Here is a 25,345-nt window from a genome sequence, read left to right as displayed (position 1 = left end):
CATTTCTAGCATTCCTGGCTTATGGTCTCTGAAAGCCTGACCAGAACAGAAGACAGCGCTTCCATTTTGTGAAGAGATCCAATCTGAGGGCAGCGCCCCAAGCATGCCAGGGGCAGGACACCTGCAAGTCCCAACCAGGAGCATGCGCAGACAGAGGGAGAAGGGAAGTGGCTGGAACCGCAGCGAGCGTTGTCCTGGGGTCTCCTGGCAAAGAGAATTCAGCTGGGAGCTGCTCTGCTCCCTGCCCATCACTGGGTTTCCCCCCGGGTGCCTTCTGCCCTCCCTGCACATCTCTCCTCCAGCCTTTACCTCACTGATCTCAAGTTTGGATGTGGCTGGGGGGAACTCACAGCCCCAGGGAGTTTAGGTGCTTTTTGAGCATGAAATGGGGCTACAAAAAAAGGCACTGAATTCCTCCTTTTGCCTGCAGAGCTTATCTGTGTTGAGGCTCCCCTGGACTTCACATTCAGCCCATCCGCTCCAGCTACATGCAGTTCACAGTGGCTTCCAAACTAACTTGGATTAACTTTATCATCTGTGTCAGCTACACACTTTATCTACACCTCGCTTTCACCTTTTCTATAGCCAAATTGAACGTTACTATAAATTATGCAGAACAGAAAGAATACAGCCACAGTAGATTATCTTCTAAATATGCATTATCAACAGAGCCCTCAGCGTGAGCTGTTTTCCCATTCTGCAAAGGATCTGCAGACAAGGAAACAGTTTCTCATTTCAAATTAGGCAAAACTTGAAAAAGAACACATATTCATGAACTGAAAAATCTGGGGGGGGGAGGGGAATGGTTCAAGTAAACAGAAATTTCAATTATTTCAAAATTCGGTGCGTAACAAGTCCTTTAGGGACTCCCATGGCAATGAAGTGTGTGGAGGCAGCCCTTTCCTAGTCATTTTTGAACCCAGTTGCCAGATGCAATCAAATGAGAAGGAAGCGTAGTGAACCCTGGGGTGATGAAGCTCCCTTAGGTTTCCACGGTTGGGTGGAGAAGTGGAAACCTGTGCTATGTGCGAGCGTCCAGGCACAGGGAAGGCCGGCAAGTATCTTGCTCCTACACGGAGCACGTGGAAAAGCTCCAGCACCCCCAAAGATTTCCAGCTGGGCTCCTAAACCATATCATGGAAGAAGCCAGCTGAAACCACATTCTTCCCTGTGCCTGGTTGGTGCCTGGGGAATGACATACGGAGACACATTTCTTGTGAAAGTTTCTGATAATTTCTAATCATTAACTCAGAAAAGTGGAAAGGTTCAGAGAAGGAAATACAGAATGAAGACTCTCAATGTGACCTCAGGTCTGGCATCTGGTAAATCATAATAATGAGACAATTAGGATTGATATGGTTTAGGTTTTATGGCCTTTGGTTAAATGTTATTTATTTTTAAGTGTAAAGAGTATTTCTCCCACCTGTAAGAGTGACATGTACCTTAGGTGAAGACCTCTTTAACAGCAATGCCACACCATACCAGCTGTGTCCCAGCTGTGGTGGGACTGCACCCATAGTGCCTCTGGTAGCTGAGCTCAGGGCTGTGCTCTCAAATTCCTCTGCGGCTCAGGTTTCTGTATTTGTTTTCTTTCTAGAGGGGCCGAGCTTGAACATCCGCTGATCCTCAGAGCCACTGAACCCCCTGGCCCACTCCTGGCTTGTGCCAGAGCACAGACCAACCTGCAGGTTTTGCCAATGGGTAAGATAACAGGGCCAGGCGGTGGGACATCTGAGCAGACCACAAGCAGCCCTTCCTCATTTTGAGGAGCGGTATCTTTATCATTCCCTTTCAATAGAGGGGAAATAAAGTCACAGAAAAGGTAGTTTTCCGATTGACACTTGGGAAACAAATGCATTCTAGATCTCCACTCATGCCCTTTGGCTCTTGGCCATGGGGAGGCTGTTCCCTGGCCCTGCTTTTCAGCGGTGTTACAATTCTCTGTGCTCTGACACGTTGTCTAGGAAGGTGCTGCAGTGGTTCTTTTTACAGGAGGCTGTAAGTAATGCTGATGTTAGCGCTACTGGTTCAGGGATATTTAAAGCTCATGCTTCAGGCCATCTCCTGTACCCAAATGGAGGAGAAAGAAATTCCTACAAGTGCAGAGTTTCCACCAGGCTGGGTGGGCATTTGTTTTTAACCCTTCTTAAAGAAGGTGTTCAAATCTGGGCGATGCCGGGGAGGTTGTAGCTCTCTAGTCCATAGAGCAGTGGTGGTTCAGTGTTAGCTGGAAGGAAGAAACCTTGGGTTTGCTGCGTTTGACTTTCAGACCTTCCTTTGCCAGGTCTGCTACCAGTCACTGGCGTGGCGTGAGGAAACCCATGGCCTTCCTCAGGCTGCTGAGCACCACTGCAGGCTGAAATACTGCTGTTATTCATGTCTGCCCTGGGGGAGCTGTTGCTGAGTCGATGTTTGCACCTTGCCCATCATCCTGCATAGGTAAGTATGTTGCCTTGGAAGGTATTAGGGGAGGGAGAGAGATTACCAAATCTGAGAAGCTGCTTTGTGACAGCAACAGCTTGAGCAGAGCTCAGCTTTAACGAGGGTGAGCCAACAGTGACTGTGTAGAGTGAAGCTGAGATCCTGCTTGATGAATATGGGAAGAGCTGAGGTTACTCCCACACATTTGTCTGCTTGTGGGTATCTCCAGCATCCTCCAGGGTCAGTCCTGGTCTTTAAAGCAAAGCCCGCTGTGCCTTGGCTCTGGGGAGAGCTGCAGGCAGGGGGTGCAAGGTCTGTTCTGTGACCAGGCAGCGCCGAGAGCTGCCGTGGCAGGACAGGTGCTGGGCTCCAAAGAGCCCGGAGCACAGGCAGGGAGAGGGGCCAGGGAGGGCTCTTAACGCCCTGCGTCTACCAGCCTCTGATGCCCCTTCTGAGACATGGGGGTTCTTGTCTTCCACAAGGTGAAGGAAAATAATGAGTGCTCTATCATGCTAGACATTTCACAGCATTCTGAATTTTGAGTATTGCAGTAAATTATAAAATAGATTACCGAAGACAAATTAATAGAGAACACACCTCATTATTTAAATATATTAATCATTACACAATTATTATGACATAATTATTATAAATATTTATACAAATATTATAAAGATATGAATGCAGTATATTTATATGTTCATCATCATACGCAATCGATATTCATTGGTGATACACAAAAGATCTATTTTAAATATAATGGGATTTATATTTTGTAACATGTTATTAAAATGTTAGTAACTCCTCCCAGGAAACACAGTGTAGTGAGGAGAGAAGGAAAGACTAATAATTCCCCGCAGTGCTGTGCATAAGGAGTACATGTACTTATTTATTGGTGTTAGCAAAGGTTGTTGTCTCTGCTTTGAGATGGAACAAAAATAATATGCTATATTTAGAAATGAAAAAAAGAAAGCATTTTCCCCAGCCATCCGAAGAGGCTGATGCCTCTAGAGGGATGCGAATGTTGTTTGCAGGTATTTCTATTCTCCACAGGCTCCTATTCTTGTTAAGCTTCTTATAAACTTGCAAGCAATATAACACCGTCGATGTCTCTTGGCCAAATTATTTTTACGTGATTTTTTAGAAGATACATGGGAAAGGTTAAAAAACAAAATAAAAACAGTCTCCAAAATGCTGTGTCCATTTTCCCGAGCCTTTTCCCCACAATCCACAGGGAAGTATCATGGTGCCAGGAGCACTATGCCTTCCTCTGCGGTTGTGTTAAAATTTGCACTGTAAGGTTCAACTGAGACATTAATTAAAAACAAAACAAAACCAAAAAAAAAAAGTTAAAAGTCTCTGAAATGCCATGGCAATTATGTACCTAAATTGAACTTTAATGAGAGTGCTCAATCTGTGTTGGTAATTGTGGCTGGTGTTTATTTACAAATGCTGTGTACCTGCTGATGCGCACAGCTGCTGCTGCTGCACAGTCACTGATAACTGTCCTCTAACACCTCAACAATTGTACGGCCCTGGTGGGTTTTTGCTCCTAGCATTTTGGCAGCTGGAAATTCATGTGCCTGTTCCTGAAAATTTGAGATGATACGTATAATCTCCCAACAGACTGATGGAAAAACTCCAAAATGAAAAGATATGAACTGGTGGTGACACTTACCAGAAGGACCATCCATAGTCCCATGAATGTGGTCGCCAGTCCTCTGGCCCAAGGCTGACTGTCACTTGGAAAACTTGAGTATACATCATGTGTGCCACCATCCCCAAGAGACCTGAGAAGCAGGGATTATAATAGCAATTTTTGTGCTAATGTTTTTTTTATAATTCTTGAGATAGCTACTGCTGGAAGTGCTTTGAAAGCTCCAAAAAAGTCTTTGTTGTACTTTTATGCCTCCTATTCTACTGTGGAGGAGGGAGCTGCATGGGCAGAGGAAAGGTGTGACTGAGAGCTCATTATTTTACATCATACTGAATTCTCAATTAAGAGAAGAGTTAAAGAAAGAAAATTGTTGAAGAAAATGTTGCACAATTAGCATCGCCACCAACCTTGCTGCTGCAAAACAGGGGTATGCCACCCACAAGTTATTGCACTTAGCCCAGCGCAGACAGGCCTCAGGTAAGAGAATAAGGAGAGAGGCTGCTCTAGGCAATGCAAGATTGAATGTGTTAACACCAAACAACGATATTTTATCTGAACAGTTGCTAAGATTTATAAATTTGAAAGTTATAAAACACCTGGGAGTTACACAAGGAAGCTAACTCAGCACTCCCGATGATGTGTGGAGAGAGGATTACGATAGGCATACTTTTGATGGTACAATGTTGATGATGCTTGCTTTTGTGACATCATTATATTTTGCTGAGATAATTACAACTGGGTGAAGATTAGACGGTGTATTAGACACTCTGCTCACCGCGATGCTAGAGAACGGGGCTGCAGTTAGATCACTGAGTTTGCTCTGCCACTTTTCTGGCCAGCATGGCTCTTCAGCTTGAGCAGAAAAAAATGCCTGAATCTTTACACCTAGGCATCCCTTTGAGGATGATCAAAACTTTCCAAGAAGTGGTGGCCAGTAGCAGCTTGGAGAATTTTCTGGCTGCAATAATTTGGGATATGTCTGCTTTAGTGCCCGGATGGTGCAGAGTGATGCTCCCAGCTAAGCTCATGAAAGGGTTCCAGCAGTTGGGTAAACTGTGGGGCAGGATCATCACTTCCCAAACAGACCTTGGACCTACAGATGTCAGAAGCCCCTTGTGCTGCAATGACAGTTCAAGGCACTTTGAAATACCGATATTCTGCCACAGTGGGATACAACATGGGCCCATATGGTACACTTTGCTCCTTAACCAAAGTCACCATTTATTGGTATCTGACCACCTACTTTTTTCCACAGTTGCCCTTCCTCCATATGGAAAATCCTGATTTTCCCTCCTCAGACACGGATTTTGTCGCTTCTTTCCTTCTGACTTTCAGAGTCTAAAGCGCTTCATTAGTCTCACCAGCCATGTGGATGATTCAGGGCAATGCTGGGGGAGGGGAGTCGGGGAATGTTATGTTTGTGTTGTGGGTATGTTAAGCAGGACCTTCAGCAAGACAAATGGCGTGTTTGATACAAACAACTGCAGAGGCTGAAAGAAGACAGTTTATTACAAGAAGCTGTGGTGGTTTGCTCAGCGGCTTCATGTCGGTGTCACACGCTGGGAAGTTAGGAGGTGGAAAGAGCAATTCACATCGGAAGAAATGATGTTTTGGCAGGGTGGGCGGCCTAATGGGAGCACAGCAAACCAGTACACACCTTGCTTGTTTCTGGCTATATTTAATTTTCAGAATGCATAGGGAGCTTGCTGTACTTTTTAAATCAGTGGATTTTTCTCCAGCTGACAGTTATGGCGTTGATCATTAAGTCTGGGGTTTGCTGTTCGTATACCTACTGTCAGTAATTTTTCAACCTTAATAAAATATTACAGGCTGCCCTGAGACGTGTCATAGTCACTCAGAGCCATCAGGACATGGCCAGGACCGGCTTCAGCAAGGCTGGTCTGCTCTTTCCTGTCGTGCAAAACCTTAACGGGGTTTCAGCAATGTTCAGCCCCTTCGCTGTGTGGGAGGCCAGGATGGCAGTCCCCTGATGCTGGTGAGTAGGAGGTCATCAGCAAGTCCTGCTGCAACACGGGGATCACAGTGAAAAAGTGGCACTGACTGCTTTTTCTGCTTAGTGGGGAGGAGGGGCGGGGGCGGACAGGTACCTGGCTGTGCTGTCAGTGGCACTGTGCCATCTACAAGCTATAGCAAAACAGTACGAGTCTGTCTTTCATTGGGCCGCTTCATGCGCTTTCGCTTTGGTTTATTCCTGATGCCACCAATGGTTTGGTCTATTTTAGACATACTTTGCCAAGCGCTCCATGGGGATGTCCTATGATATTTTACGTTGTACGTTTAATGGTCACATGTTAGATAAAATGGCCTGCCTGTAACGTAAATCAACAAAGGCTGTATTTACAAGACCATCTTTTCCTCTGACTAGCTGCTTAAGGCTGGACAAAGAGGACAAAATGCCTGTATGCCCACCCACCTGGGGACCAGGGCAACAGATGCTCACGGTGGAAAGTCCCGGTAAAATGGTGGATTGGAGTGACTGGGAGTGCAGAAACACTGACCTTTATAGTTGGCTTGAGATCATTATCCTTGCTGTACCAGAGATGTCTCTAGGAGAGCTTAAGGGACTAAATTTGGAAAAGATTATCTATTTTAAAGCATTTTCAGATACCTTTACTAAAATATTATTTATGGAATATATCATGTTAATTGAAATGCTTTATTGTAAATATTCCACGAGAGACTTATATTAAGTTGTTTAATTTGTAGAAGAATACCAAAATGTCGGTGTTGTGGGGTTTTTTTAATGACTCACAACAGATTAAGTAACAGCAACAAGTGGCCACACTGTTAGAGTAATTTTTTGTAACCTTTAGATGTTGAGCTATGAGAATATGAAAATCCCATTGCGCTTTTAGGAGGGAATTCTAGCATGAATTTAATGAGAGGTGTGTTGCTCCAAGGCAAAGCCTTCTTTGTTATCTGATTTCTATAAAGCTGTGTCATTATAAATATGCTAAGATTAAATAAATAGGCTTGTCATCTTCCCTCTGAGATCTCTGTCGCTGAAAAAAACCCAGCTAGCAGTGGTTTGGGGGTTTTGGTGGGGGTTTTTTTGCTGCTTCTTGTTTTTCTATCCCTTTTCTCTGTAAAATTTTAAGCTTTATATTTGGAACATCGTGGCAATGTACTTATAAAGAGGGAAGGAAAAATAAAAATAGAAAGATGTGTAGGAAAGAAAACTTCGTAATTCTTACAAAACTTGAAACTGCAGTTAATGGTGAAGAGAAAGAGAAACAGCACAGAGATAATTGTTTGAATGCTGAAGAATTCCACGTAGTTTGATTTTGAAAAATGAACTGAGGTTTTTTTTTTTTAAAACCCAAATTACATCCTCATCTGAAAAATATGCCTTGGCAACTTTTACTTGATTTTTTTTTTTTTGTCCTTTTAGCTCCACTTCTAATCTAAGTTTTATACCACTAACTGTATTTCACAATTTGAAGCTATCCCTGAAGATAGAAAATCCTTTGCAAAAATGTACACTGCACGTTATAATCTCTTTCAGCCTGAAATACAGCAGAATAAAATGCACTTTTATTGCAGAAGTCCTTTCTGCCAGAGAGATCCATGCAGGAGTGCTCACAAAAGCCAGCTGTGGCTGTTGCTCATATAAATCCTGGGAAGGGCAGTTTTCAGCCAGCACAGAAGCGAAGGGGCACTTAATTACACGGTTAGATTTGATAACTTCTTCTAGAGAAGTGAATTCCTCAGGTTCGTTCGCTGAAGGGCTCCAAGTACTGACCGAGCATGAAAATAGCCTGAAATATTTGTTCTGAGAGATGTACATGTCCCCTAATTACTCTTGGGGTTGCTCCAAAGTGAGATTACTAGAACCCTTTTCATTCTCAATTTTGCTGATGAACAAGATGGGCTTCTTTCTTTGGCTTGAAGCATCAAGCCATCACCTGCTTTTAGGATTAACAGAGAAAAAAGAATTTTCGACACTATATGTTTTTCATCAGTGTGACAATGCTGAAAATGGATGCTCAGGCTATGGGTATGGGATGGCCGTGTGGGCTAGGGGGAGGCTAATGACTGCATTGCTGTTGTGAAACCAGGAATACGTGTTTCCAATTCTTACTGGCAAGAGGCAAATTTATCATGCATTCCTCATTCCAAAGGAACAAAAAATTGTAGTGAAAAATGTGATAGTTAAATGGGGAAAAGAAGTCTTGTACCCCCAGTTTTTATTCTTTCACAGTTTCAGGAGTTTTGTCTTGGCTCCTCAGGCAAAAGGGAAAGGGAAGGTTCGTACCTGAAAGGACAGTGAAGACAGCAGCAAAGGCATTTAACTTGAGCCCATCTATCACACTGCTTGAATGAAAGAGCTCGAGGCACATAAGGCTGAATCCGACGACTAACAGCATGATGTATAACACCTCGGATACTACTGATAGCCACAGGACACCTGCAATGCACAAGAGCAGCAACTGGTCACTGATTCGGTAAGTACTTTCAAGAGGTAAAGCTGATAAAAATTAATTAGGAAATCAGGAATATCTAGGAGTAATTGGGTTATCAGAAAGTTTAAATTTAGCAAACCACCACCCAAACTCTGAAAAATAGAAAAAGTGGTGAATGATGATTTGAATAATGGCAGGGTGGTAAATATATTGCAGAAAAAACAAGCTGTTGCCTAAGATCCTGGCTTGGCTAAAGGACCTCTTTGGGTATATCTTGAACCTCTTGGCTCCTGTGAGCCAAAACGTGGGACACCAGAATCCATTTTCTGTCCCTGTGTCATGGTTCAGATGAGCAGAATCTAGCACTCATGCGGTGATATTACCTTACAATGTATGGGCAGGTGGGAGATGAACAGGCTTGGATACCTCTCAGTCCCTCTCAGTCCCTCTCAGGTTTTAAAACGCTTGTCACGACATAGTGTTGAGGCCTGTTATTAGAAACTCTCTTTCCCAGAAACCGGTGTCCTGCAGAATGACTGTTCTGACCCAGCGTGTTTGGATCCACTGCACAGATCTCTGCCCCTGCGACTGTCTACAAAACCTGCCAGGATACCTGTGGGGTGGAGCCAGTTATTTATAACATACTCAGCCGAAGAGCTGCAGATACAAAATTTGGGCTGCCTTCTGTTTTCTCAACCCTTAGGTACAACCCCTCGGGTGACGGGCAGAGCTGATGCGCCCCGTTGGACCCGTGCATTCCGCAGGACTTTGCGTCATCTGCAGGTGAGTGGTTCTGGCAGCATTTGGTGGTGGCCGGATGAGACTGCTTCATCCGCTGTAGATATTACATTTGGAAATTTCAGCACAAACCTTTTAGCAGGATCCGCTGAGTCTTTTAAAGACACCAACCCATAGGGTAAATTTGCGAGGATGGTAACTCATGATAATATTGAGTCCCTGCCAGATTTCCAGTTGCTGTTTCAGCAGGAGAATCTGCTAGAATTCTTCAGTACATTTGCTAACCTGATTGCTAGAGAATTCACCTGGAAACAACGAGCAGTGATGGAAAATTTCAGCCTAAGCAGTTGAAACATGGGAAGTTAAGCATCTGAAGACAATGGCTTCTATTAGAAAACGTTATCTGTAACCATAGAGACTGCTACAGGCTTCGCTTGCATTAATACGTTCTCTCCTCACTGTAAGAACATATATGTGATAATGCCTATAGTTGAGCTTATCAAACCAGCTATGCAGCCTCGCTTTTATCAAATACTTGAGTGTCCTCTTAGTGACCAGGATGATTGCATTTTTTCTGGGAACTTGTCTTTTTATAATTGCAACTAATTAATATGTGCTATTAGTTGTTGGTACCATATCTGACCTTTTGAGTTATTAAACAATACTGCAGAGACAGTAATAAATAAACCTTTTAATTCCTCAGTGACTTCATGTGTAATATTGCATCTATCAACAGCAAACAGCTGTTTATCTCACTCCTATTAGTCAACTAGGTATCAGGGCAACTGGCACACTCTCCCAAAAAGAAATACGTGTGAGAGACAGCAAGCGTGTTGTTCTGCGATACAGCAGGATTAAGAAGGGATTTTGCCTCACTTTCTCACAAACAGAACTTTCTATGACAAGAGAATGATGAAATGGTGTGAGTTGAAGAGAGTTAGATTATGTAAACCTGACTTATAAATTGAGGCAGCAGAGCGGCCTAACTAACGAGCTCTAATTCATAAATGTTTCATCCCAAACTTGAAAGAGTAATACATGACGTATCTGCCCTGATGTTTATTGCCCTGTTTCGACTCTTGAGGATACTCGCTGCTGGGCAGTGCCACAGCAGTGACTACAGCTCAGGACTGTGGTGGGGCTCTGCTCTCTGCTTCCTTGGGTGAGCACCTGGCTGAAGGGTCGGGCTCAGAGAGCTGCAGTTAATGGGGTGACATCAGGCTGGTGACCAGTCACTTGTGGTGTTCCTCAGGGCTCCCTTGTAGTTTGACTGTTTTCATCAATGACCTGGACACAGGAGTTGAGCGCACGTTAAGAAAGTTTGCTGATGATAATAAATTAGGAGGAGACGTTGAGTCCCTTGAGAGCAGAGAGGCCTTAGAGAGAGATCTCGGTAGATTTGAGTGCTGGGAAATCACCAACACTATGAAGTTTAGCAAGGACAAATGCTGGATTCTGCTCCTGGGGCAGTGTAATCCTGGATGTACAATCCAATTCCTGGATTGGGGGAAAACAGGCTAGAGTGCAACGCTGCAGAAAGGGATCTGGAGTTTGGTTGATGGCTTGGGGGTTCAGTTGATGTACATCAGCTGTGTACAGGTCTTCTCTATTGCCCAGCTGTGAAAGAGTGCTTGAAGCTGGATGCTGTAGACGCAAGTGTAGTGTCCTTGAGAAATAATAGGAAGCTGAAGAGATGCACATATGTCTCTATGGGATGGCCCACGTCCAGAAGGCAAGTGAGGGGATGCTGCTAGAAGCAGCCTTGTGCACATTCAGAGCAACAGGAGGGCTCTGGGACATGAGGGTGGAGGGCACAAGGGGCTCAGTTGGTGTTCTTTATCCTGATGGTGAAGGAGAAAGGAACAGGTGGAAGGAACGCTGACTATGTGGCTGGTGTCACAGGGAGTGCCTTGTCTTCTCTAACCACAGGGCCCTCTTTGAGGAACGAGGACTGCTGAGAGGAATGGGATTCCACCTGGTCAAATGGGACAGAGGTGGTTTTGCCAAGAGGATAATCTTGCAAGGAGATCTTCAAACCTGATATGCTGGAGAAGGCTTGTCGTAATTTGAAGAGCTGCAAGGGCATGGTGGACTGTGAGGAAGTGTCAGGGGGCTGGAGCATGTGGAGTACAAGGTAAGGCAGAGAGAGCTTCACCTTTTCATCCTGTAGAAAAGAAGGCAAAGGTCTTGCTGTCTACAGCTACCTAATGGAAGGATATAGAGGACAGAACTAGGCTCTTAGAGCTGAACAGGGGTAGGATAAGAGAAAATGTGCAACATCAGAGATTCCAGACTGAGCTAAGCAAAAAAGTAGTCAAACACTGGAAGAGGGACCCAGTGAGGCTGTGGGATCTCTGTCCTTGGAGACGTTCAGATCTCCACTGGACATGGCCCTGAGCAGCTGGATCTAATGGATATGCTTTCAGCAGGGTCTTGGAACTAAAGGCTCCAGAGGCCCCTTCTACCCTAGATCCTATGATTTTTTAATTGCACAGTTGCTGGGTCTAATGTGCTGGGGGAACAACTGGAGGGAGGAGGTTAGCTGGGGCAGGGGTAGCTGGAGTAAAAGCAAAGTTGAACTATGGCTGTGATGAACAGCTCAATGAAACACGAGTTTTGCTGCTCTGTGAAACCTTTTTCCAATGAGACACAAAGGCTGGGTGAGTTTCCCATGGAAGGCATAAGCAGTTCTTTCTTCTTTTTCAAGCCTATCTGGAAGGGAACTCTATGTCTAATTCTCGTGTCTTATTTCATGGTGTACACTGACTGTCTGCTCTGTGCCTTTTTAAAATGCATTTAATGTGTGTGAAATTGTCCCACATGCAGTGTTTGCATAGTTCTGAGTATGTCCTGTCCTGCCTGCTTTGATTTTGAATTTCATCTGAAATAACAACCAGAAAATGCAAGCTGTATCTGGATTTTGCATCTTCCTGTGGCTTTCAGAAGCAGAACAGTTGATTCAGGTTATTAATTCAGGAGACAGTGTCTTTCTGTCCTGTGCTGATGGTGAAGTGATCTCCCACTGTTCTTCTCTCGACATGAGATTCATGAGGCAGTCATTTGGCATCACTTACTTCCACTTACAATCTCTTACAGCCTCCTTCTGCAAAGAAGAGAGCTCCTTCTCTTCAGCAGACCTCAGTCATCCCAGGTGACAGGGAAGAAGCTCTCCAGAGGACTTTTCTCTTTGTCTGTCTTTTCTGCTGTCACCTTTTCTGTCTCTCGTACTTCCCACCAGCCTGTGTCCTCTGCTCCAGGGATTTGTCTGGCCTAACTCAGCTTTTGTGAAAAAATCTTTCCTTCAGAAGAGTCAGCACCTGATTCATTTGGAGACTCCTACCTGGCTGGCTTGTATCTGAGGGTCTGTGTTCATATAAATCACCTGCTTCCTCTCATTTTTTGGTCTTTGTCCTGTTTATGCTTTTTCCTTGCCGCTTCATCAAACCGAGTGTTAGGTGTGCGGAGAAAGTGCTGTAGGTTTGTGTACAGAGCTCAGCTGGGATGCGCCTGTTATGCCGAGGACGTTCCTTGTTAATTCAGAAAGATTTTGGGTTCTCACCCGCTTTGTCCTCACTATGGGCAGCATTTGTTGGATGATGTGTCATCCTTCCTCGCCTTGTAGGAAATAATGCTGCGACATCATGGCAACAATGCGAGACCTCTTAGGAGAGTCTTTTAATTTAAAATAAAATTAAATCAAAACTGATCTCACTTACACTCCTGTGCACACATTTTCACTAGCACAAGTATATGCAAGGAGTCCATCCAGCGTGCAAGCACCAAGATGCATGTATTCAGTCAATCTTTCCAGGATTCCCTGAAATAATACAGAGGATGCCAGCTGTTGAGTCCTTCTCATGTCTTCTGGGCTTTTCGTAGGTCAGCAAAGATGTGCTAGGTTTGCATGTTCCTTTCTGTCCTGGCTGGGAGGTGACCGTGATCTGTCTTGCTGTTCTGTCACGTCTGTATTACACATCATGATTTACCTGGTGTTCTGTATCTCCCAACCTGGTGTCTGAGAAGCTGCAGGTAGATGGGCACTAGGATCCTCATGACCCACTGATCTCAGTACCATCAACACCTGATATTCCAATACACCTTATCCTGCCATTTTTTACTCTGGTGCTTCTACACCAACCAGTTTATCACATCCTCGATGGTGTTGCCGACAGTGATAGAGTTACTTTTGTGTACTGTGGGCCACTTTGGGTCTTTGCTCCTGCGCCACAGATATTATACTGTATGTCGCAGGTGGGATTGTTCTGCAGCTGAACACCACAGACTGTGAAGCTCTTCCTGGTAAAGGGGTCACCATCTTCAGGACAACCTCCTTGTGAAGCGAAAGCACTGGAAGTACTGGGCTGAGCTGCTCACCTGGAACTTGAGATGGCAAAGCTGGGACTCACATATGTCAACTGACATCATAGGACTTCTACCTCAAAAGGAATCATATCATCTTCAAATCATCTGATCTCAAGACAGATTGCACTCTATATGATTACCAGCTTTGCCTAAAATGTGAAAACATAGCCCTGCTGAAAGCACATTTTTCATCTGTGTTTCTGTTGTGGTACAGAGATTCTGATTTCTCAAGGAGATCAATAAATTAGCTGGGACATAACTGAACTTCTTCATGTCTCTAAGCTACTGTTATTTCCTGAACAAGGTTCATGGTGAGAAGCATCAGTGCCACCTCCTCATGGACTTAGCCACTGAATGAGTGTTGTTACATGCCAAGGAAATTCATTTTCCGGAACGCCAAGTGAAGTGAATGTACTCTCCATAGTGACTGAAAAGATAACTGTTACCCACCTGGTCGCTGAAATCTTGGGAATTCAAGTACATCATGAACCAGCTGACAAGATCGGTTCCTTCATTGCTGTCAGGCAGTGGAGGGCAGCATCAACATTTTGAAAGATTTATAGATACTGAGTGCAGTTCTGCAAACCTGGTGATCGCGTTAAGTGCATCTGCCAGAGCCAGCATGGTAACAAAGGGATGCTGCAGACAATTCTGAATGAATGAACCAAACTGAGTATTTTCCTGACAGTGAGGTAAAGAAACTTTTACCTCAGCCTGTAATGAGTCTCAGGGCTCAAAAGTTCTTCACAAACTTGAATTTATTTCAAGTCAGCCCTGATCACTGGGAAGGCACTGTAAATGAACATGCTACTACCTCTCACCAAGGAGCACTCGGAGTTGGGAATCTCCAATGCTGCCTTTCCTTTGAAATGGGAATTCTGAAAAAGTAATAGAAATCCTGCTTAGAAGAACTCAAGGCATTGTACCACATTTCAGTGAATTCCTGATTAAGGAATCCAAAGAACAGTGTGATTAGTGACTTCCAGGAGTTTTGAGCCGATTTTGACTGTTTGGTATCTAAGTTAAGAAGTATAAATGTGAAACTGGGGTAACTGCTGTTGTTGTCAGAGGTTGTGCTGTTGGTATGTATCTGGCCTTTTTCCTTCGGAGTAAGAAAAACTGAGGACCATTCACAATACCCTGAGCGAAAATACATATCAAAGCATCATGCATGCTTTGTTCAAATCCATTGCAATTTCCTGGCACAAAAAAAGCAGCAGTTGCTGACTCCAACTTTTCTATGAGAGAGCTTCTGACCTCAAGGATGTCAAGAAATTACTGACACGCTCTTCTGTGCTCTTTCCCCACAACATGGAAAGATGATTCTTAGTTGTCTTCTGCTGCATTATTAAAGCCATTCGCAGATTCATTAAGAATTTGGACTGAAATACCAAGAACTTGGATACCATCTGAAAGAGATTATGTGCAGGATGATAAAGAAGCATTTGCTGCTGTTTCTGGAACCATAATTTCAATTACTGTTGTGCTTCTGAGATTAATACAGCCAACAAACCAGTTCTAGAGAGTTGAAATACACATCTATACCTCCTATCGCCTACATTCACATGCTGCCATGGAGTTTTATGTTAAATATGTATGACTGTAAACTTGTCAGCAAATCGGAAAAGTTTATTTTTGGTGCCAGCTCCGTGTGCCAACAGTTTCTGATGCCAGATTGTGAGGTCCTATCTCCAGATGAAATAATGATATTGAAATCCCCTTCTGGCTACTTCTCTGGGCTGGTCAGGTCATGAAAATGACTGTCAAAGATCCAATATTAGTACGTGTTCTCAAGGCAACACTGAAGAGGTGGCCAACAGAGAAATTGCTGTTAGAGTTCAAAGCATTTTTAATCCATAAACATGAGCTGTTTGCTTGTAAAGGGTCTCTTCTGAGAAAATCATATTGCTATTCCTGAAGGAGAATGCTGAGTCATGTTAACTATGTTATATGCAGCATAGGCAGGAGTTGTGTGCATGAAAATGTTAGTCATGCATTTTGGCTAGTGGCTTGGAAATTATGCCAGCATAAAAACGCCCATAAATTAATGTATTACCTGCCAAGCTATGTGCCACTGCCTGCTGAAAGCCCCAGTGTTCCCTGAGCAACGCCCAAGAAGCAATAGTCCAGAGTCCGTATTGATTTCTGAGGTCCCTTTCAGACAGAAAATTAGCTTCCTAATTGGGGTAAGCTCATATTTAGAATGCCTCAGTGGGATTTCATCCTCCTTAGAAACACCTACTGCCTCAGTCTCTGCTCCCTGCTGAAGATGCTCTGTGGTTACTGCCCACCAGCCCTTCTCATAGCAGACCTGCCCTCTTGGCTGAGCAGTTCGAGGATCTGACCAAAGCAGCCTCATTTGACCTGTCACACTGTGCCATGCTGTCCTCGAGCAAGCAATCAGACCGGACAATGGTGCAGACAGCCAAAGAGATCTTGAAAAGGTTTATACTTGTCACGTTCCTCATAACTCAGTGTTGCACATCTGCTCCAATAGTGAGAGGAGTCTGAGCTATGATGAGACATCATCTCAAGTCACTCCTCTGCCAATTCAACCTTAGAAATTCTGATACAAGCAGGTGTAGGCTTTGGGGCTTGTTTGTTGGTTTTTTTACATCACACTTTATGATATAACAAAAAACCTTTATGTGCTAGAAACAGTGGAGCTGAGCACTGTGTGGTCCTTAATAACTATTGAGGTTATCAGACCTGATTGAGATGAAATCCAGAGCACTGCACCCAAAGGACAAGCTGAATCCAAAGGACCCAAAGGACATTGCTGAGCTGCTGAAAGAGACACCAGTGTCCAAGCAATGCTCTCCCAGAGAGTGTGCATCCTTCTCGCCTCCTCATTGACACTGCTGATAGCCCCAGACACTGATGCTGTTACTTGAGGAAGACAGTGCTCCTGTTAGCCCATGGTTCACCGTCATTGTCCCCGAGATCCCTGAACTGCTGAACAACACAGGGAAACCACAAGAGGCTGTGACAGCCAACTAGACAGGTGTCATCCAACGTAGCAGGAAAAGAACCATGTATGAGGGAAAAACTGGGCTTTGGGTGGTGTGAATTTTCATGGAGAAAGCCATGGTGCAGGTCTTGTTCCTTCTTTGGGCAAAAATATTTCACTGGTTTTCTTGCTCTCCATGCATGCTGCGGCAGCCAGGGAGATGGGGGAGTTGTCACCCTTGTTACCAGCAACAAAAAGTTATGGGCACTTGTCTTTGACAGCCTCAGGTCTGTATGTCCTGCTTTATGAACATAATAGTTGCACTGGAGATGGCGGGGAGAGCACCTGTGTGCTCGATGGGAACGGATCCTTCCCCTTCATTTGTTTTTTGATGATGAAACTCTAAGTCCTCTCTGTAAGTTACTGTGCTAGAGCTAGATGATGTGTGAGGGACCCAGAACATATCTTCTTAGTGGCTGAAAGACTGGGGGCAGGCCCTTGTCACCCTTCCTGGGAAGGAGAGAAGCTTGCTGTGGAAAGAATGACCCTAATGGTCCTCTTGCACTTCCCTATTCATTATTGAGACTTAGTTCTCAGCAAGTTGATGATCATCCATAGCCTGTGGCACCCATAATGGTCTGCCACGTCAGGGAAAATCTAGTTATTTCGTTAATACTCAATTCTACAGTTGAAAGTGTGATGCTGAGAGCACACTGGCAGCTGCAAAACACATAATAGATGCTGGTGTTTATAGTGAGTGCTCCCTAGACCTAATGGGTGTTCGGTTTTCTTGCGCTACTGATTTTTAAGATATTCTGTTTACTTATGTAGAATGGCATTTTCTCTGCGTTTTTTTTGGTCCTGTCTGCTTTGTTCCTCCTGGTCTATATTTGCTGTCCTTATGTTTCTTGACTCTGGCTGTCGTTGCTCTGCTTTTCCAGACCTACCCGCTATGTTGGAACTGACACCTGGATCTTACTTTAATCTCTCCACATTCAGTGCAAGAGAGAAGAGAGGGGAAAAATACACAAATGGGTACACATTGAGAAATGTTGTGTATCTTGTTTGGGAAAAGCATTAAAGTAAGCTTGAAAGGGCCACGTAAATCTCATGCTTTCTCTTCAGGTTGCATTCTGATGGTTTTAGTCATTTGCTCATCTCTGCTGCTCCAATACTGGGAATTACAAGCCAGAAATATTGGAGTGATCAATAAAAAATGGTGAAAGGAGTAAACATTGAGCATGCTGTTGTGGCTGGCGGAGGGACTCCGCTCTGAGCAGTCAGCCCATCTGTTGGTTAATGCAGACTCATAATATCAGACCATCTGCCTGCTCCTCTTCTGCTGCAGTGTAAAAAAACTGGGAGAAGTAGACCACAAAGCTATGAGAGACGTTCCTCCAAAACAAAGTTTCATGATCCTAAAAGCCATCAGAGATACCTAAAACTATCTGTTGTTGTAAAACATCTTAGTCAAGATAGATAAAGAGCCAGCACCCAGACAAGAGATTGCAGTTTGCCAAACATGAGAGACCAAACGAGAGAAAAACACAATCACCAGAAGCTGTTCAGCTGAGAGAAGAAATGCCAGCTGCCTTGGTTCTGTCTAGCTCTAGTTCTTCATTGGTCTCTATTTTGAAAGGTGAGGTGGAGCTGTGAGCTAAATAAAATGATTCTCTTCTACATGATGATGTATTTTCTATGACTTTTTATGGTTCTGACATTGAGTTTGGTTCTGAATTTAGTCCTGTGTTGGGCACTGAGCAGGCTGTGGAATATCTTTGTGCCTATATTTTTTCCTAGTGCGAAAACAGTAGAGTAATATAGTGGAAAAGACCATGAAAAACACTCTAAAGCAGGACTATCCCCTGTGTCTTAATAAATATATTTGGGCTAAATGGAGCTGCAGGGCAGGGGCTGTGATGTGCTTCCATCCTCGGCACTGGGCTGAGAAATGAATTACATTCAGACCCTGTGGCATTCCCACAGCAGAGACTCTGTCCTCCATGCCTTTGGCATCACCAGCATGAAAAGCAAGCCTATTGCTTCCTTTTAGGAATTTAGCTTGAATTCTGCTATTAAGCATGGCTTCATCTTTGTATATCCAATTAGTTTGTAATAATAACTTCAATGATTCATAATAGATGTATAAGAAAACACAGATAAAATGTTAGTAAGACTTTTTTTTTTCATGCATACTTAATCATAACTCTCCTAATACAAGTGCACTGGTACTTGTCTGTGTGGGTATGTGTATACCCTGTTGCAGATCTATTAAGAATAATGTAAGCAGAATACAAAATGTTCAAGAAGACAATGGGGACTATTTTGGAAAGCATACAATGCTTGTGGGAGAGACAGTTACATTTCTTTTCACTGGATGCAGGTCTCTAAGTGGTCTTTTTAGAAGATCTATCCTCTCTTTTTCTTCTGAGGAACAGCTACCCAGTACACAAAACCTGGCTGTTATGAGTTTCATTTATCCCTTTTCCAGCCTGAAATCTGTTCTGTGTTGCCCTTCTCATAAAAAAGGATTCCTTATCTTTGACCATAACTGTCAAAACCTCCTTGCTATCTCTATAAATTTTCTCATAACTTTTTTGAGCTGGGGCTGGCAGGGGAGGGATGAGAGGTACACACAGAGTGCTGCGGGTGGGTACATCATGAATACATGTGGTGGCATGGTGACTTTTCTGTTTTGTTCCTGATTTCCTACAACGATCCTAATATTTCTTTTCATCTTTTCTTAATCTCTGCAGAGCAGTGAATTAATGTTTTCATAGAAGTGTCTGTCATCACTCCAAGAACTCTATCCTGAGGGGTAAAAGCTAATTCAGAACCCATTGCTATATACGTAAAGGTAGGATTACTCGTGTTCACCACTTTGCGTTTATCAAGGCTGAATATTATCTGCTGTTTTCACTGACTCCGTGACTGAGAAAGAAAGATTTGTGTATAGTTTAGATGCCTGTAATATATCTAGTATCTTTAAAGTTTTCGCACTCCATTTGTCCTTTTAGCTGAACGTGTTAATTTCTGTTTCATCGGCTCTTGTTTTTCTTACCTTCTCTTCTTCACAACTTTTTTTAAACTTTTGTTGCTTCTGCAAGGATGCTGAATTTGTCTATGTTAGTGACAGCTACAAGGTATTTCTTACTAACATTTTGAACCAAGTTTGCCATACCACTCAGGAATAAGTCAAGATTTATAAGTTTCCCCAGTGAATTTCTCCATGCTCATAAAGTTTGTCCAAATTTTAATCTCTACATTATACCAAGTGTGACATTTTCTCAGTTAATGCATGGGGTTTTGAAATCTGCTCCTACTGTTTTGCTTTCTGTCCTTATATCTTCTCTGATACCGAGTTTAACCCTGCTGCTGTAAACCGCCCCAACGGGTGATCACTAATATAATTCGGTATTTTTTATCTGAGTGTGGAATCCATCCATAGAGATTGTCTTGCTTATTAATGACATTACCTTGTTTTTCTGATTCAGCTTTAGTACACGACATCTGCTTTGTCTTTCAGTGTAATCAGTACCAAGACGTTATTGTCCCACTAATTATCTTTCTTCCATCAAATTTCTGGTACACCTATTATGTCAGTATCCATTAAAATCAGGCATTTAGTTTCTCTTCTCATTAATTGCTGTTGTAGTGCTGGCTTAGAAGCATGTATAGGTTTGGCTGAGCTTTCTCTTTTTGCGTGCTGTGTTTAGGTGAGACTTTATTTCTTTATTTGCTGTTTTCCATGTGCCATCTTAGTTTTGCCAGCTACTTTTTAGACAATAGAGCATTTTTATTGCTTCATCTCTACAGGATGCATGATCATGAGCTGTGTAGAGGACAAGCAGAAGGTATCTCCTACCTCTGCCAGTACAGCCTCTGATTTAAAAAGTCCCCTGTAACATTTTGGACCGTTAAGTGCTCACTAGCAGTGAGCATTTTTCTTCTGCAAGGCTTTGCCTTGCCTCAACCTCCATGGTCTCTAAAAAGTCTTATTTTATGCATGTGTCTTTCCCTATAAATAAGTAGAAAGCAATGCAATATAAGCAGTTGCTTATCACCTGCTGCTTTGCCATTCATTGTGGGTATTATTCTGTAGGTATCACAGCTGAACCAAGTGAGGTCCTACAGAGCATTAGAGTAACTTAGATCAGACTGTACCATAGCTGTAAGGAGTTTGTCCTGTGAATCCTGTCCTAAGCTGGTGTGCCCAACTCTAAATTTTGAGCCAGAGCCGACCTTTGAGCCTGTTCCTGAAGCAACTTCCCAACAGGATTCCTCTGGCCAGAGCACTTTATTGCATACGTGCTGCAGGCACTGCAGGTGTTTGGAAAGTGCCTGGGTCACAGCCCCCGTGAACACCATCCTGAAAACTCTTGGGGGCACCACATTTCCTGCAAGCCCTAGCTCTTTCCGAGCAAAGTTCTTCCAGCAAAAATGCTACTTCCAACTGATTTCCACTGTATATATCTCAGCCTCCCCTTACATGAGGAGTTTAGCTGGTCATGACTCCTCATCCTCTGGCTCTCTGTGGCGCTGTAGTTAACAGCTGATGTTTATGCATTTATAGAAGAATGCGAGAGTTCAAATCCCCACACAGTTCTAGGCAGGGGAGGAACAGACCTCTGTGTGTGTGTGTGTGTGTATATATATATATATAATGCTGTGGTGTTATGCTAGTCAGTGAAGTCATTTATCAGATCATTTGATGGGACATATTGCTACCTTTTGCTTTCCACTGTGGTGCCACGTTTTCCAGACATAACATCTGGCCTTGGTTTCTTCCTTTTAAATGTATTCTCCGGGGGCTCTTGGAATTCCTCTTGGGCCCAGATTTGAAGCAATGGAGAAGGGGAGCTAGAAGGTGCACCCAAAAGGTACGATGAAAGGAGGAGGGTGGTGGAGTGTGTCCCAGTCAGAGTGTTCTGGATGGGCACTGCATCAGGGAGACCAACAGAAAGTTGATTTAGCAAGGTTTTCAACAGCCCAAGGGGAGAGGAAAGGCTGCAAGCTGCGTTCAAAAATGGACCAAGTAGCTGAAAACTGAGTGTACTTCTCAGTGTAATGCACAAGTGTCCCTCACTAAACAGGTTACCCTTTTCTTCTTTGGACACCAAAATACTCAGCAGGAATAAAACTTGGATTAAGTTTTGTGAAGATCCCAGGAGTAATTCAGAACTGAAAGATCAGGCCTAGCCTAACGTAGCAGTTTCCTTTCAACTCCTTTTGGAAATACTTGCTATCTTGCTACTCACATCCGTAATGAAAATTAGAAAATAGCACACATCATGGGAGCCAACAACATCTGCTTTGTGAGAGCCCATTAGAAGTCCTGGCCGACATAACCAGCTATTGCCCTAGCATCCTTTATTGCTAGCGAATGGGAGCTGTCATAAGAAATATTTGTGGACACAGAAAATGTGTTTTTTTCCTAGTTATTATCTACCATCACCAAGCTGATTTTGTTAAGCAGATTTGGCACTAACAATCAGCAATAGCTAATAAATTCATGTTAGGCTTACAAGGTTCTGACAGATTGTTGGCAGCTGCCTTAAACACGGGGAAGAGCTCTCCTAGTGTGGGTTGGAAATGCTTATTTATACCATACTGTGGGTCTGTTTGCCCCAAATTTTGCTGCCTCCTTTTAGTAGATGTCATCGGTGCAATATATGCAAAGGGTATAATAACTGATCAGAAATAGAGTATCCAGCTACACTAGAGATCAGAACAAATGGATTACAGATAGGAAGCTCAAGCATAAGCTATTACATTATTACAGTAAGAATAGAAAACGTTTTCTTTTATCAATGCAAGATTTGTGGTAAGGATGTAGCTAGGCCTCACCAAAGATGTTTTTATTTTGCTGTGAATGTTTCGGTGATTAGCTTTCCTATACTAAGAAGGGTTTAAATATCATGCAGAGGTTTTGTACTGACTTGCTGTTAATTGGTGAGGGACTCTAGAAGAGACTGGCTACACAACTAGACTAAGTTTGTTTTTAGGTGTCCTTTTAGCATGCCTTAAAAGTGGAAGCTGATGTGCTCAGGAATAGGCACTGGCTGCAGCAGCCTGTATTTAGCTTGGAAGTTGGTTAGACAGAAGTCGTCTTTGCATCAGGGAAAATCAACTGAAAAGAAAACTTTAGAAAGCCTGAGTGCTGAGTTGCAGTAGCTGCATGGAAGCTTTTTAGATATTCAAAACCTTGAACAACTGCATTTTAGTGTTAAGTGATGCTAAGAATGTGTGCGGCAACTGAATGAGCTGAAGTCTCATTGCGCAGATAAATGTAGTCCAAAAATTCCAGTTACACAATGTACTGTGAAAATCACAACATACTTGTATAACTGAGCTCCACATTTTATATTCAATGTATTTTATCATATCTCATTTACTTGGAAGAAGAATCAAGATTCTGTCCCAGAACTGGGAGTAACTGGGTAGCTGACAAGCCTATGACCACTAAAGCCAATGCTGAGTGAGGGGATGAAGAAATTAAAGGAGTAGGAAGTTCTTTTTAACTGGGAAGGAGAAGAAAAGAAATCAGGAGTTGAATTCTGCTGTGAAAGTAAGTTGAGCATCATTGACACGCAATTTTCTCTGCATATGTGATGAAAGTATCTTTGCACAGCACAAGATTGATGGTGAAAATTTCAGATTAACTATGTTGCAGTGTCCAACTTGATCTACAGTTGTTTATCAGTCAGCTGGTCAGCACTTTCCATCTCTGACTGAGTGTTCCCCTCTCTGCCGACACGCCTTACAACTCCAGGGCAAGACATCAGATATAGGTCTAAGTTTCTTTATACCACTATATCAAAAGAGCCTTCTTTCCTCAAAAAGGAAAAATAGAATAGTCTAGAAATACACACTGACATCGTGTAGCAACTCTAAAATTCAATTATAAAAAATTGCTGACAGTGTTTCACACAACTAAAAGAAATAGTTAAGTAAAGCACTAATGCTGTTTTGGGAAGCGTGTGGGTGATGCAACCAAGCATTATGCACCATAATGAACTTGCAGAGAAAATGGATAAAGCCCAAAACCATCCCATTGCCTTTTTAACAGACACATCAGGCTTCTTTTGAGTCTGTCTCCTGAAGGTGTCATGCAGTGTCCACTAGCCCTTGCACTGGGAAAGGCAGTGAGCTACCATTCCCCAGGCTGCCCTTTCAGTTCCTCTTACACCTGTATCAGTGTCCCTCATCTCTCCTCTTACATGTCTCTCCTTCGGGCTGAAGAGTCTTAGTCTCATCCTTGTACAGCACCTTCCAGAACTGGGATTATCCTTGCTGCTGTTCTGTGAGCTGGACTAAAAAGGACAAAATACCACACTATGTTTTATATAAAGGCGAAGCTTTCAAATGTATACAGTCCTCATGCAACAGGGTACTCTCTGCTCTGTTCTCAAGTCCTTTCCTAATGCTTTCTAACAGATTAGTTTGTTTTTTGACCGCCGCTGAGTATTGACTTAGTGCTTTCATAAGAACGGTTATACCCCAAGGTCCCATTTGTGTGTGTAAATTCAGCTCAGAGCCCATTAGTGGCAGTAATCCCAGGATTGTTCTTCCTTTACGTGCATAATTTGTTTAGGTTTACTTACAATGAATTTCACAGAGACTGTCTCTGTTACTCTTTCTCTCACTGAAATACCCCACCGCTTTATTAATGGTAATTGCCCTTCTCTTTCAATTTGTCCGGCTGACCAGCAATTCAGACAAACTAAGAACAATGGTTCCTTACGCCACTTACTGCCTCTCTGTCAGACCTGATGAAGGTACCGTATGCCCCAAAGGTTTTGTAATTGTCTCAAGTGATCTAACAAAATATACTGCTGCTTCACACAAACATGAATTTTCATCATCCAAGCCCATTATGAGCGTGAAGGACACTGCGGGGCTCGTGCCCCTCTTCAGCTGTGGGCAGAGTGCTCTGCTGCCAGCTGGGAGCAGGACGGGCTCAGCTGCCCTGTTTGTTAATTGAACTCTGCCCATTCTTTTCCAGAGAAATACTATTTTGAAACGTGGCTTAAATTGCTCTTGAGAATTTACAACTCCAATACCAGGGTAAAGCAGAGCTTTGCAGCCTGCCTCTTTCTGTGCACTTGAATATATATATTTTTTTTTCCGAGGGCAAATCAAGCAAACAAGCATTTACAGCATTCCCTCTCACAAAGAGCCGTTTGGTACTGTGACTGCAGTTTTCTGACCACAAATGTCCTCTTGGCCTGAGGAAACCATATTGCATGTCCTTCCTTACTAGGGGAAGAAGGGAAGTGTCTGTATTAAAATATAAATCTTTATTTTCTTGGAAAAAAAAATCAGCTGAATGAAGAGAAAATGCATCAGAGAGATGACAGATCTGCATAAACCGAGTAAACAGCTCTCTTAAACCCTTGGCATTTGTTCCACCTGGCTGTACGTAATCTGGATGACATGTAGGTCCTTGCGTGCTTAGGTAGTAATGTTTCCCCTGGCACTAAAGTACGACTAGAAACAATACTGATGCAATTTGTAAAATGGGAAGAAACCTTGACTATATTGTCTTACCTTTTTCAGAAGCCGGGGCAAGGTCAATAAAACTTCGACATTTTTCACCTTTAAAAGAAAAGGATTATTTTAGGAGACATAAATTGATTGGTTTTGTTCTACCTCCTCTTTCTGACTGGTGTTTCTGCCGTCGCTCCCACCTGATACTCCACAGGACCAGTAGGTTTTCCCACACAGAGAGCAGATGTTTACCCGTGCCTCCAGCCTGGACCAAAGCCGCTATGCTCACAAGGCTGGGCTCCC

The 25,345-nt window shown here is 43.3% G+C and overlaps 1 protein-coding gene across 1 annotated transcript in view; it reads right to left on the bottom strand.

Annotated features, from left to right (window-relative positions):
- Positions 1-25,345, bottom strand: part of GSG1L (GSG1 like) — a 55,628-nt gene that overhangs the window by 13,808 nt on the left and 16,475 nt on the right. The window contains exons 2-4 of the mRNA XM_054212325.1: positions 25,103-25,150; positions 8,355-8,507; positions 4,100-4,211 (exon numbers count right to left, since the gene is read on the bottom strand). Of these exons, the coding sequence (XP_054068300.1) occupies positions 4,100-4,211; positions 8,355-8,507; positions 25,103-25,150 (313 nt within the window). The remainder of the gene's footprint in view (positions 1-4,099; positions 4,212-8,354; positions 8,508-25,102; positions 25,151-25,345) is intronic.

This window comes from Rissa tridactyla, chromosome 8, assembly GCF_028500815.1.
Source record: "Rissa tridactyla isolate bRisTri1 chromosome 8, bRisTri1.patW.cur.20221130, whole genome shotgun sequence".
In the NCBI taxonomy this organism is placed as follows: Eukaryota; Metazoa; Chordata; class Aves; order Charadriiformes; family Laridae; genus Rissa; species Rissa tridactyla.
Note: the sequence above shows the minus strand (reverse complement) of the source record. Positions and strands in the feature narration are given on the sequence as shown.